Genomic DNA, 12,974 nt, shown 5'->3' on the forward strand with positions numbered 1-12,974 from the left:
GACTCTCATGAGGATAAGCGGTAGAAAATGAATGAATGAATGTCTACTATATTGGCTGGTAGTAGAGTAACGGTGACTATAGGGGTGTTATTTCATGGCTAGAGGGCTCTGATACAGGTTCGTAAACAGTTTTTTTTATACTGTAATGATGAAAATATGGCTGCACGGTGGAAAGGTGGTTAGCACACAGGCCTCACAGGGACTCTGGTTTCCTCCTGCATTCCAAAAACATGCTAGGTTAATTAGCGACTCCAAATGTGAGTGTGAATGGTTGTTTGTCAATATGTGCCGTGATTGGCTGGCTCGCCCAAAGACCGCTGGGATAGGCTCCAGCACCCCCGCGACTCTCATGAGGACAAGCGGTAGAAAATGAATGAATGAATGTCTACTATATTGGCTGGTAGTAGAGTAATGGTGACTATAGGGGTGTTATTTCATGGCTAGAGGGCTCTGATACAGGCTCGTAAACAGGTTTTTTTTATACTGTAATGATGAAAATATGGCTGCACGGTGGAAAAGTGGTTAGCACACAGGCCTCACTCTGGCCTCGCAGGGACTCCGGTTTCCTCCCACATTCCAAAAACATGCTAGGTTAATTAGCGACTCCAAATGTGAGTGTGAATGGTTGTTTGTCTATATGTGCTCTGTGATTGGCTGGCGACCAGTCCAGGGTGTACCCCGCCTCTCGCCGGAAGACAGCTGGGATAGGCTCCAGCACCCCCCGCGAAACTCGTGAGGAAAAGTGGTAGAAAATGAATGAATGAATAAAACTGCCTTGGGAACCTTAGTGACAATTACTGACACCTAGTGGCCAATGTAAGAATACAGTACTCCATTCACAATTAGGATGCCTTTTCACTTCCTGGTGGTTGTGTGTTTAAATTCAAAAAGAAAAGATGGAGGCCGAGTTCTTATTAAAAAATGCACTTCTGCCACCTTGTGGTCGTGTCTTGGCTTCAAACTGCAGCAAACATATTCTCTTTTATTATAGAGTTGCATCATCACCTGGGAAAAATACAACAACCTTATTTTAACAGCCCAAAAGCCCCAATTCCAACTGCACTCATTTGTAGTTCACTACTGGTCATAAATATAAATGAAGCCTTATATGAACAGCGTCGACCTTTAACCCCTGACTCCCTCAAACACCACGGATCAAATATCCTTTACAAAAAGAGTGTGTGTGTGTTTTTCTTCATGGAACTTTGAAGAATTTGGATAATGAATGGATGGATAATGTCTTCTGACAATCTTGATGCGGAGTGAGGGACCATAATATAATGACGACTGGGGAATTGAACATCTTTAAAACAATAAAATCCTTCAATTATATTATACTATTACAGTTTTTATTTCCTGAATATATACATAAATACGTTATTGGGATTGAAGGGGACGTATTATGCTCATATTTTATTTTTTTTTTCAATTTGTATTGAGTTGCGGACTCCTATAGAGCAGCTACACACCATAACCAGCACAGAAAGTTCTCTAGATCTTCTAGAATCTGCACCTATCCCAGCTGTACACCGGACAGTCCGAACGTTCTCAAGAAAAGAGGGTTACTTCTAGTGTCATGTGGTCATTAAAATTATTATTTTTTTTCTACACAAAATAAGATAAACAAAACAAGAAAAAAAAATAAGAAAAAAAATAAACAAATCAAGAATAAAGAAAATCAATCAATCAGTAATAAATAAATATAATAATAATAATAAAACGGCAAATAATAAAAACTTAAGAAACCACATATAGTTGGTGGGTAGACAAATTATTTTTTTCATATTAAAATGAACAAAGCATTATTAGAGCCCTGTAGACATGACAAAACACGACTATAGTCACATTTATACTCTTTTTATTTACAACATATTGCGCAACTGCAGGGTCTTGAGACACATGCTAACTCGCAAACTAGAGAGCTAGCGACCTAAACGGTAGCCTTCAAGTTTATTTCCTTTCAACTTAAATAGCCAAAAACTTACCACTTCCACACGGATAGGGAGGTTAACTATTAACAGTTATTTAAACCTTTAACATGAACATTAATCAAACGTAATAATTTTTTTCTGGGTACATGATACCATACGGCATCCATATCAAACTTGCGCGGGCCGCATTAAACATTAAACTTTTCATATCAAGGCGGGGGCCTCAAAATAGTGTCCTGCGGGCCACATTTGGCCCGCGGGCCGCATGTTTGAGACCCCTGGTTTAGCAATCTTGACGGAAAATAAAGTTGACACTTTGACTGTTGTTGCAGAAATAAGCGAAATCTGGCTAAATTGTGTCTAGTGACCAATTTATTTTGAAAAGCACATGTCCGAGTGTTATGTATTGCATCATATTCAAAGTCAAAAACGGGCTTTTATTTTTACAGAGCGATGAGGAGAATCCAAAAAGACTTTCTAATCTCGGGGGAGTGGTGGTGGAGGGGTGGAGGGGGGGGACGCCAACAGTTCATAAATCAGCCAGTGATGAAAGTTTTCTTTTCCGACTGGGAGGAGGTTGTAAGAAAACTGTGCGCGCCCGAGGGAATGACCCCCCCCCCCTTCCCCATCTTTACTCCCCCATTGCTTGCAGGAATTGCGACGATCGGGGATGAAAAAAAAACGGAATCTGCATGTAACGCCCTCTAATGTTTAGATGGTGAATAAATCACCCTTATTTATAAATGAGCAAACCTCAAGATGCATTAAAAGGAATCAAACTTGGGAGAAACTGGGAAAAAGTGGGAAAAAATACAAACGGATAACAAGCACTTTGCCATTTGAAATCATTAGAGCAAAGGTCAAAGTCATGAGCAGAAAAACAGTTTGGAGTACAGAAGTCTTTGTTTAAGTCTGCTTGTCAAGCGTGTGACAGATGGACTGCACCGACGGAGGAGCGGAGCTGCGAGCCGCCGACTCCCGAGAGCGGCGGCGAGAACCAGGCAATCATTAGCGATTTTGGACTTAATCAGAAACAGCCAAGGGGGGGGGGGGGGAACCCAGTCAGCTGCTCGCCGTGGGAATAACGTTTGCCTGCGCTTGGCATTGTACCTGCGACCAAAAGAGTCACATACGGGACAGACATGTTGTATGTTGAAATGTGTTTATGTATATATTACGCGCTATATAACACACACACACACACCGGTTTATACCAGTTTTAAAGTCGCTACATTTATTGTTTACATGCCAACAGATGGCAGCGCTGAGCGTTGTTACTTACAAAAATCGACAAAAAGTCGATGCATGCAAATTTCAAATCTTTGATTAATTGTCAAGCAGTTCACTTTGTTACCGTTTTCGACAGCAGATCGACGATTATCATTATAATTTCATGTTTTCACTATAAACATTGTGTATGATGTGACCTTGTATCTCCCTTTTTTAAAATAAAATTGATAATAATAAATAAAAGCAAGGCGGCACGGCGGTCGAGTGGTTAGCGCGCAGACCTCACAGCTAGGAGACCAGGGTTCAATTCCACCCTCGGCCATCTCTGTGTGGAGTTTGCATGTTCTCCCCGTGCATGTGTGGGTTTTCTCCGGGTACTCCGGTTTCCTCCCACATTCCAAAAACATGCTAGGTTAATTAGCGACTCCAAATTGTCCTATGTCAAATCGATCGATTTGTGCGCTAACGATGGATCCAATTCGGGCGCGGCGCTATCGATCGATCGCGCATATCCATCGTTAATCGCGTGTAATATATATAATGCCAAGGAAACTTGTTTGTTTGTTTGTTAGACACCTGTCATCCACATCTCTTTTTTTTTTTTTTTTTTTTTTTTATCGACTCTATAAGCTACAAAAATAAATCATAAAATGTGTTGATATAACACAGGTTCCCATTGGCTGGATATATATATATATATATATATATAAAAATTAAGAATTAATTTCATTTAAAAGGCCTGTTGGGTCAATAATGGCTGGTTGCTGTAGTAGTTCTCCTCTCCATTGATTCCATTGAATCAAGCAAGCCAATTCCAATGCAAAGCCGATTGAGCCCCCTGCTGGCCAAACCGATGAACAGCACATAATCGCAGTCAATGCTTATTCAGTCATTCATTTTCTACCGCTTTTTCCTCACGAGGGTCGCGGGGGGTGCTGGAGCCTATCCCAGCTGTCTTCGTACGAGAGGCAAGGTACACCCTGGACTGGTGGCCAGCCAATCACAGGGCACATATAGACAAACAACCATTCACACTCACATTCATACCTATGGACAATTTGGAGTCGCTAATTAACCTAGCATGTTTTTTGGAATGTGGGAGGAAACCGGAGTACCCGGCATGCAAACTCCACACAGAGATGCCCGAGGGTGGAATCGAACCCGGGTCTCCGAGCTGTGTGGCCTGCATCCTAGCCACCAGTCCACCGTACAGTCTGTCTACATCTTTTTTTTTCCCAAATTGCCAAGTATTGTCAATAATGTGGTTTTGGAAGAACTGATTTGGAGGCAGACCTCACAGCTGGGAGACCAGGGTTCAATTCCACCCTCGGCCATCTCCGTGTGGAGTTTGCATGTTCTGTTCTAACCACTTGAGCACCCTGCAGCCCATGGTGGGAACAATAGTTCAAGTACCAACTCATATTGGTACTTGTTTGTATATTTCGGATTAGAGACCCGAGTTCGATTCCACCCTCGGCCATCTCTGTGTGGAGTTTGCATGTTCTGTTCTAACCACTTGACCACCGTGCAGCCCATGGTGGGAACAATAGTTCAAGTACCAACTCATATTGGTACTTGTTTGTATATTTCGTATTAGAGACCCGAGTTCGATTCCACCCTCGGCCATCTCTGTGTGGAGTTTGCATGTTCTGTTCTAACCACTTGGCTACCGTGCAGCCCATGATGGGAACAATAGTTTTCCAAACTCATATTGGTACTTGTTTGTATATTTCGGATTAGAGACCCGAGTTCGATTCCACCCTCGGCTATCTCTGTGTGGAGTTTGCATGTTCTCCCCGTGCATGCGTGGGTTTTCTCCGGGTACTCCGGTTTTCCTCCCACATTCCAAAAACATGCTAGGCTAATTAGCGACTCCAAATTGTCCATAGGTATGAATGTGAGTGTGAATGGTTGTTTGTCTATATGTGCCCTGTGATTGGCTGGCCACCAGTCCAGGGTGTACCCCGCCCTCTCACCCGAAGACAGCTGGGATAGGCTCCAGCACCCCCTGCAACCTTCGTTAATACCATTTATATGGAGGGAGTATGTTATCTATGCAATGTATTTGAAATGTATACAGAGCAAAGCGATGGAGAAGGATAGAAGTACTACGTACCTGTCGCTGCATCTCCTCCACTTGTCTGTGCGGAATACTCTTCAAGATGGTGTACATCTCGGAAAGCTTCTCCTCTGGAATAACCACAGATGCTCTGTGCAGGACAATGTGAGGAAAACAGCTTACTCACATACTAGCTAAACAACCATGAGCCAATTGAAGAAACAATACAAGCAGTTGATGTTTGCTAAATACAAGGATGAAGAGTCTTGAAAAAAATAAAAATAATTTTTTAAAAAAATAAAAAAAAAAATTAAAATTAATTTAGTAAAAAAAATAACTAATTAAAACAAACTTAAATTACAAAAATAAAAGCTAAATAAATTAAATTGACAAACATTTTTTTTTAAAAAACACTTAAAAAAAAAAACTTAAACTATACTAGGAAAGCAGGAAGTGAACAAATGTAACAGTTACTGATTGTAAAAGTACCAAATGGAGGGGTAGGATTTAATAAGCTTTGCTTCTTCCTACTCCTTTTGGACATGTGGAACTGGGAACTGATTATGGGATGCATTCAATTGTAATCTGATGCATGTTCAAATGAAATAAAACCATTACCATTACAAATAATACCGCTCATTACTCTCAAAGAACTCGTCTTGTTTCAAGCCGGCATTGACAGAATCGCTCAATAGACGCCAATCATACAAACCAAAATAAAATTAATTAATTTTTTTTTTAAAATAAAAACCTTAAACTGTATTATGGAAAGCAAGAAGGGAACAAATGTAACAGTTACTGATTGTAAAAGTACCAGATGGAGGGGTAGGATTTAATAAGCTTTGCTTCTTCCTACTCCTTTTGGACATGTGGAACTGTGAACTGATTATGGGATGCATTCAATTGTAATCTGATGCATGTTCAAATGAAATTAAACCATTTTAAATTAAACCAACTATTTACAATGCCTTCTTCACAGTACACTCCTCCTTGCTCTGTCACTTCCTGTCATGTATATTTTCATCTTTGGTACTGAATGAGTTTATGAGAGGGTTACTGAATTAGACAGACCTTTTCCAGTCAAGAACCTCGGAGAAGGGAAGAATGTAGGAGTCCGCCAGGATGACCGGGACACAGCCAGCTTGGAGAACATCACTGAGAGCGGCTTGACCCAAGCGTGCCCCCCTCAGGACCACACAAAAAGAGGATTCCTGCAGACACAGTCGGGAAGCAAAGATAGTTTCATCCAGTCCATCTTTCTTACTTATTATATTTTCATGTTCATCAACGCCGTCACCGCCTCACCTGCAGGATCTGCGGGTAGTCGTACACCTGACCCTTGCAGCAGCGCTTCCGAGCCGAGCCAGCTCCCTGGGAGAGGTTGCTGCACTTGTCCAGCAGGAGCAGCGCCTCACCGTTTTCTTCCTTCAAGCGTTCCAGTTCAGCCCGGTACTCTCGGTGAATGGCGGTTTGAGAGGACAGGATAAAGTAGCGGCGAGGCCTGGAAAGAAGATGCGGTGATGAATGCTGCTTGGAAAGATCATATCCGGGCCATTGCAGGGGATTTTAAAGTAAAATATAGAGTCTTCCAATGATAACAAATTGACTGATACCGAGGTAAATGATAAACGTAAACAAGGCGAGTTGACAAATAATAGATATGTAATTGAGTTGAACAAAAATCTTATTTTTAAAAAGTCATAATATGACAAACAAAAGAAAATAAAGTTGCCATTTTTAGAAAATGTCTTAAAAGCTATCATGTTATGGGAATGAATTTTTTATGTTATTATTATTATTATTTATTTAATTATATTTAGAAACAAAAATATTTAGAAAATCAAAAAAAAAAAAAATAAAAAATTGCAATTTTACAAGAATAAACTTGGAATATTATGAGGAAAAATAAAAGATATGTAATTTATGTATATTTAATGTGATATGTGTAATGTGTATATGTATGATATGTGATTATATGATATGTAGTTGAACACAAATCTTATTTTTAAAAAGTCATAATATAATGACAAACAAAAGAAAATAAAGTTGCCATTTTTAGAAAATGTCTTAAAAAAATCATGTTATGGTCATGAAGTCCTAATATTTTATTATTATTATTATTATTATTATTTTATATTATTATAATTATTATTTGTTTAATTATATTTACAAATACAAATACTTAGAACTAACTAAATCAAAAAGAGCAAAAAAATAAAAAATTGCAATTTTACAAGAAAAACTTGGAATATTAAGAGGAAAAATAATAGATATGTAATTGAGTTGAACAAAAATCTTATTTTTAAAAAGGTATATTATGAAACAAACAAAAAAAGTTGCAATTTTTAGAAAATGTCTTATGTGTTAAAATTTCTTTATTTTATTATTATTATTATATTGTTATTATTATTATTATTTCATTATATTTAGAAATACAAATATTTAGAACTAACTAAATCAAAAAGAGCAAAAAAATTTGCAATTTTGCAAGAATAAACTTAGAATATTATGAGGAAAAATAATAGATATGTAATCGAGTTGAACAAAAATCTTGTTTTTAAAAAGTCATAATATTATGACAAACAAAAAAAGTTGCAATTTTTAGAAAATGTCTTATGTGTTATTTTTAAAAAGTCATAATATTACAAAAGAAAATAAAGAAAACAAAAACAAAAGAAAACAAAAGAAAATAAAGTTGCCATTTTTAGGAAATGTCTTAAAAGCTATCATGTTATGGGAATGAAGTCCTAATCTTTTTTTATTTTATTATTATTATAATTATTATTTATTTAATTATATTCAGAAATAAAAATATTTAGAACTAACTCAATCAAAAACAGCTGAGCTGACAGTAATGACGGGCTCATGACAAAGCTGAGGTGCACTACTATATCACTTCTTAGCATATCTACACGTGTTTCTTCACAAAATACCAAAGTGTCCCCCCCCAAGGGAAAATGTTTGGACACCCCCCTGGTTTAAGCCCGAACAGATGTCTGTGATTTTCGATGCTCTTTACTTTTTGTTCAGAAGCATGGAAGTACCAGCAACGTGCGTGAAGGTTGAGCTCACCCCGGTTGTCTGTCAGGCAGCTCCACGTCCGCCGAGAGAGGGCTGTAAACCGGAATGCTGACATCATAACCCTGTCTGTAGGTCCAGGTCGAGAAACCGCCTCCTGCTAGCAGCGCTCTGAAACAAAGACGACAAAAAAAAAAAAAAAAAGCACTAGGTTAGTGCATAGAAAAGACACACAAACTAGCTAGCCATTCCCGCATAGCGCTTGGGCACAGTGACAGTATGAGTGATGATGTGTTTCTGCTATCCTATTCAACTTAAAGACAAAATGGCAGCTGGTTCTGATCAGGACTCTCTGGATGAGCTCAGGAAATTCCTTACATCTGAATACATTGTTCAAATCGTCTCACATCAGCCATCAACTTGACTTGAATGAATAGGAAATCTATTTGTAGCCATTTGTAAATATATACTTCACCTTCTGGAAGTGATTTATTACACGCGCCGTTCCACTTAGGGTCCACGCATGAAGCGGTGACAATCAATCAATCATTCTTTAGCTTACCGGCCTTGAACCCTCACACACCATTATTGGAGCTCTATTTTTAAACACAACAGCCAACAGAGGACGCCGTTGGACCCGTGGCTACAGTTATTATTAGGAGGAGGCTGACGTCATTGCAGCAGTCCGACAAATAGGAAAACATTCATTTATCATATTGGTACGTGCTTATATGTTTTTTAATGTATACCTCTGGAGTTTTAAGTTGCTGTGTGATGAATTTAGTGTTTAGTGTCAGTCAGTCAGACTGCTATGTTGTTCCACTGTTATATATAATGAATTCCTACTATTTCCAAATGGGTTGACTCGTTATTGGCTCCTGCCAAAGAAATAGCTATCGTTTTCGACATTCATTTATTTTTTATTTTAAAATATTATTATTATAAATATATATATTATTGTGAATATATATAAAAAATATATAAAAAAAATATGTTACTATTTAAAAACGGTACATGCCTATGTTTATGTTACATAATAATTATAGAGTCTAGAGCAGGGGTCTCAAACATGCGGCCCGCCGACCAAATGTGGCCCGCAGGACACTAGTTTGAGCCCCCCCGCCTTGATATGAAAGTTTAATGTTAGTGCGGCCCGCGCAAGTTTGATATGGATGCTGTATGGTATCATGTACCCAGAAAAAATTATTACGTTTGATTAATGTTCATGTTAAAGGTTAAATAACTGTTAATAGTTATCCTCCCTATCCGTGTGGAGGTGGTAAGTTTTTGGCTATTTAAGTTTAAAAGGAAATAACTTGGAGGCTACCGTTTAGGTCGCTAGCTCTCGAGTTTGCGAGTTAGCATGTGTCTCAAGACCCTGCAATTGCGCAATATGTTGTAAATTAAAAAAAAGTATAAATGTGACTATAGTCGTGTTTTGTCATGTCTACAGGGCTCTAATAATGATTTGTTTATTTTAATATGAAAAAAATAATTTGTCTACCCACCAACTATGTGGTTTCTTAAGTTTTTATTATTTGGTGTTTTATTATTATTATTATTATATTTATTTATTACTGATTGATTTTTTTTCTTTATTTGTTTATTTATTTTTCATCTTATTTTGTGTAGAAAAATAAAAAAATTAAGATTTTTGAGAACAGTGTAATGTTTTATCAGAGCTTTTCTTGTAGAAAATCGGAACCAAAACAAAGTTGATTTATTTTTCTGTTTTTAATAAATGCGTTTTTTGTGGGGTTTTTTTTTTTGGAAAACCTGATGCGGCCCAAGTAAATTCAGATTGAGACCCCTGGTCTAGAGTGATGACAAAGAAATCTTCACCGTGATGTATCTACCTGTCTCTGGGAACATCCAAGGCAGTGTTGTAGTCTGGGGGTCCGCCTGGCAACATGTTGAAAAGTAGGTGATTCATTCCTTTGTTCCACCTGGACAAAAATGCATAACAGACCATTGATGCAATCATAATAAATATTATAATAATGGTTCCTCTTAAAAGCCAAAGCCGTGCCGCAGAGTTCTGGACTAACTGTAATTTTAGAAAAAACTAACAAATGAATAACACATAGTTCAGCAGTACTTGGAGACAACAACAACAACAACAACAACAACAACAACATTCACCTGGGTAGCATCGCTAGAGCTTGTGCAGTCTCTCTGATACGCAGAGAGTTCTGGTTGAGAACATCCGTCGACGGGATAAAGAGACAAGCCCTGTTGACGTCGTCGGTGTAGAAGTCACTATCCGATATGGCGCTGAGCAGGTCGTTGTATTCCCCCGACAGTCCCGTGCTGCTGATCGGAACCCCGAGTTCATCAACAAACCTCTGCAGCGGATAGATGTAAACCTACGCAAAGAAAAAAAAAAAAAAACACATCAACCACCACCGACAGATAAGAGTGAGTGTGAGCTGGTGTGGAAGTGGTTCTTACTTTAATTCGGTTCTTGGGATTGTAGCCGCATCTGTACACGTCGAAACAAGTATGCATGCGACAGCTGAGGTCGCCTCTCTCGGGAATGGGACTGGTGACTGGGAGGCGCACCAGAGGAGCATCGTGAATGCTGCGCTTCTCCACGGTCCATTCGGCGGAGGATTCGATGGAGTGAGGCCAGAACTGGAACATCCCGGTGGCGATGAGGCCAAGCAAGACCACGGAGAAGAGTGTGATGTAGTATATGCGGTGCTTGGTTTTCATCCGTGGGATGAGCGCCGGTCCACGGGAGCTGTATTTACCCGAGGCGTACATGTCTGCCTGCTTCCTGTCCACCCAGTCACTGTAAGGAGTCGACAGTAAGTTCCAAAAACAGCACTGAAACTTCTGTTTTTTGTGTGTTAAATTATTTGTGTCGCGGGCAAATATTAAACCAGCAGCGTGCTACAAATGGCCCCTGGGCTGCACTTTGGACACCCCTGACATTAGTGATGTGATAGCAATACATGTAATACACAACAACAGAAAAACAGAACAAAATCATGTGAAAATTGTGTTTTAAGCAGTAAAAAATGAATTCAAGTAATTAGGAACTCGTCTTTGAAACCTCAAATGACTTAAATTAAGTATCGAAAGTATCGGAAGTTATCGATATTTCAGTATCGATCTCCACATCACAACATTTTGAGAACAAAAAACACAGATTGATTGCAGAGATTTCCTGACATTCGCAAACATCTCAAACTAATACACTGCCAGCGTTGATATGACAAAAGTTGGAAAATTAAAATCAATACATACAAAAATGCCATGTGAGGTGCCATAGGAAATACCGAAATGTTATGGATTAAGCTAGCCTAGCAAACACAGCTAGCTACACGAGCTAGCTTGTGAAAACGTTACAAATGATGGAATATAACAATAACTTCTGACTTTAGTTGCTGCCCTGGTATGTTTTACCTACCAAGACGTTTTCTAGGACCCAACGGGACACTCCGGTTTCAATTCATGGTAGCAGACGCATAGCTGAGATGCCACAACAGTCCAAACACCAGCTTTAGCCACCGGAAGTACTACCCGGATGTTGCTTTCGCTTCCCTGTCGTTTGTCGTAGCGGACAAATTTAATTTCATACGATGTCTTCCTCTAGTGGCTAAAACTCCACACTTACCATTTTGTTCATGCAGCAGAAATAGTTCCGAGGACTAGATATATGTTTGTGAGATGTAGATACATAAAAGGTGCTAACACTGCTGTTGTGTCAGAATAACAATACGGAAGAGTATGTAGTGACGTCACACCGTACTGCTGTCCACCGTCATAACAGGTTGTAGCTTGACATGATTTCACATGGGTTAATTACGCTAAAAATGCTTAACTAAATAAATTTGTTACTCTGCTATTCAGACCGCGTTATTTTTTTTTTTACAGTAAAAAAGCTAAATTGTTGTTGTTTTTTTACAGTCGCAAAAGTTTATCACTTTGTATGAGTCCAATTAGCATGCTCATTGAATTTTAATCAAGTGTAGTGCTTGGTTACCGGTACATAATTCACCCCGGAACGATCGATAGGGGAGTGGTTGCCACCCGGAGGGGTGGGCACGTGGGAAAGGGGTTTTCCCCGCTTCTTCCTGTTGTGGTTGCGAGACGGCGTTCAGGTCTCACGTAGCAGCTAGCATGTTGACATTATTATTAATAATAATAATACATTTTATTTGTATAGTACTCAAAGACACGTTACAGTGAAGAAAAACAAAGTTGTGTAAAAAAAACAGTAGTAGACATTAAAATATAATATCCATACATTCATTCAGAGCTAAAAACAAGGCTACTAGCATGCAAAAAATACTGATGTTTACAGTCAGGTTTACAACAGGTTGTAGCTTGACATGATGCACATGCGTTAATTACACAAAAAATGCTTAATTAAATAAATTTGTTACTTTGCTATTCATACCGCGTTATTTTTGACAATAAAAAAGCTAAAAAAAAAAAAATTTTTACGGTAGCAAAAGTTTATCACTTTGTATGCAGAGTCAAATTAGCATGCTAGTTGAATTTCAATCAAACATTTATTTCCGGTACTAGCATGCTAGCATGTTGACATTATTAATCATAATAATAATACATTTTATTTGTGGAGCGCTTATCAGAGTACTCAAAGACACTTTACAAATAAATATAATATAATATAATATCCATACATTCAGTCAGAGCTAAAAACAAGGCTACTAGGATGGTAAAATTAGCATATTAAATGTATTTGCTTTCTAACGTATAAACCT

At 38.5% G+C, this 12,974-nt stretch overlaps 1 protein-coding gene across 1 annotated transcript in view; it reads right to left on the reverse strand.

The window, feature by feature from the left end:
• Positions 1-11,787, reverse strand: part of ext2 (exostosin glycosyltransferase 2) — a 33,855-nt gene extending 22,068 nt beyond the window's left edge. Inside the window, exons 1-8 of the mRNA XM_058078011.1 lie at positions 11,654-11,787; positions 10,690-11,032; positions 10,381-10,604; positions 10,095-10,184; positions 8,293-8,409; positions 6,526-6,721; positions 6,292-6,431; positions 5,278-5,371 (exon numbers count right to left, since the gene is read on the reverse strand). Coding sequence (XP_057933994.1) covers positions 5,278-5,371; positions 6,292-6,431; positions 6,526-6,721; positions 8,293-8,409; positions 10,095-10,184; positions 10,381-10,604; positions 10,690-11,004 — 1,176 coding nt within the window. The 5' untranslated portion in view covers positions 11,005-11,032; positions 11,654-11,787. The remainder of the gene's footprint in view (positions 1-5,277; positions 5,372-6,291; positions 6,432-6,525; positions 6,722-8,292; positions 8,410-10,094; positions 10,185-10,380; positions 10,605-10,689; positions 11,033-11,653) is intronic.
• Positions 11,788-12,974: the final 1,187 nt, after the last annotated feature.

Source organism: Doryrhamphus excisus, chromosome 7, assembly GCF_030265055.1.
Source record: "Doryrhamphus excisus isolate RoL2022-K1 chromosome 7, RoL_Dexc_1.0, whole genome shotgun sequence".
Taxonomy (NCBI): domain Eukaryota; kingdom Metazoa; phylum Chordata; class Actinopteri; order Syngnathiformes; family Syngnathidae; genus Doryrhamphus; species Doryrhamphus excisus.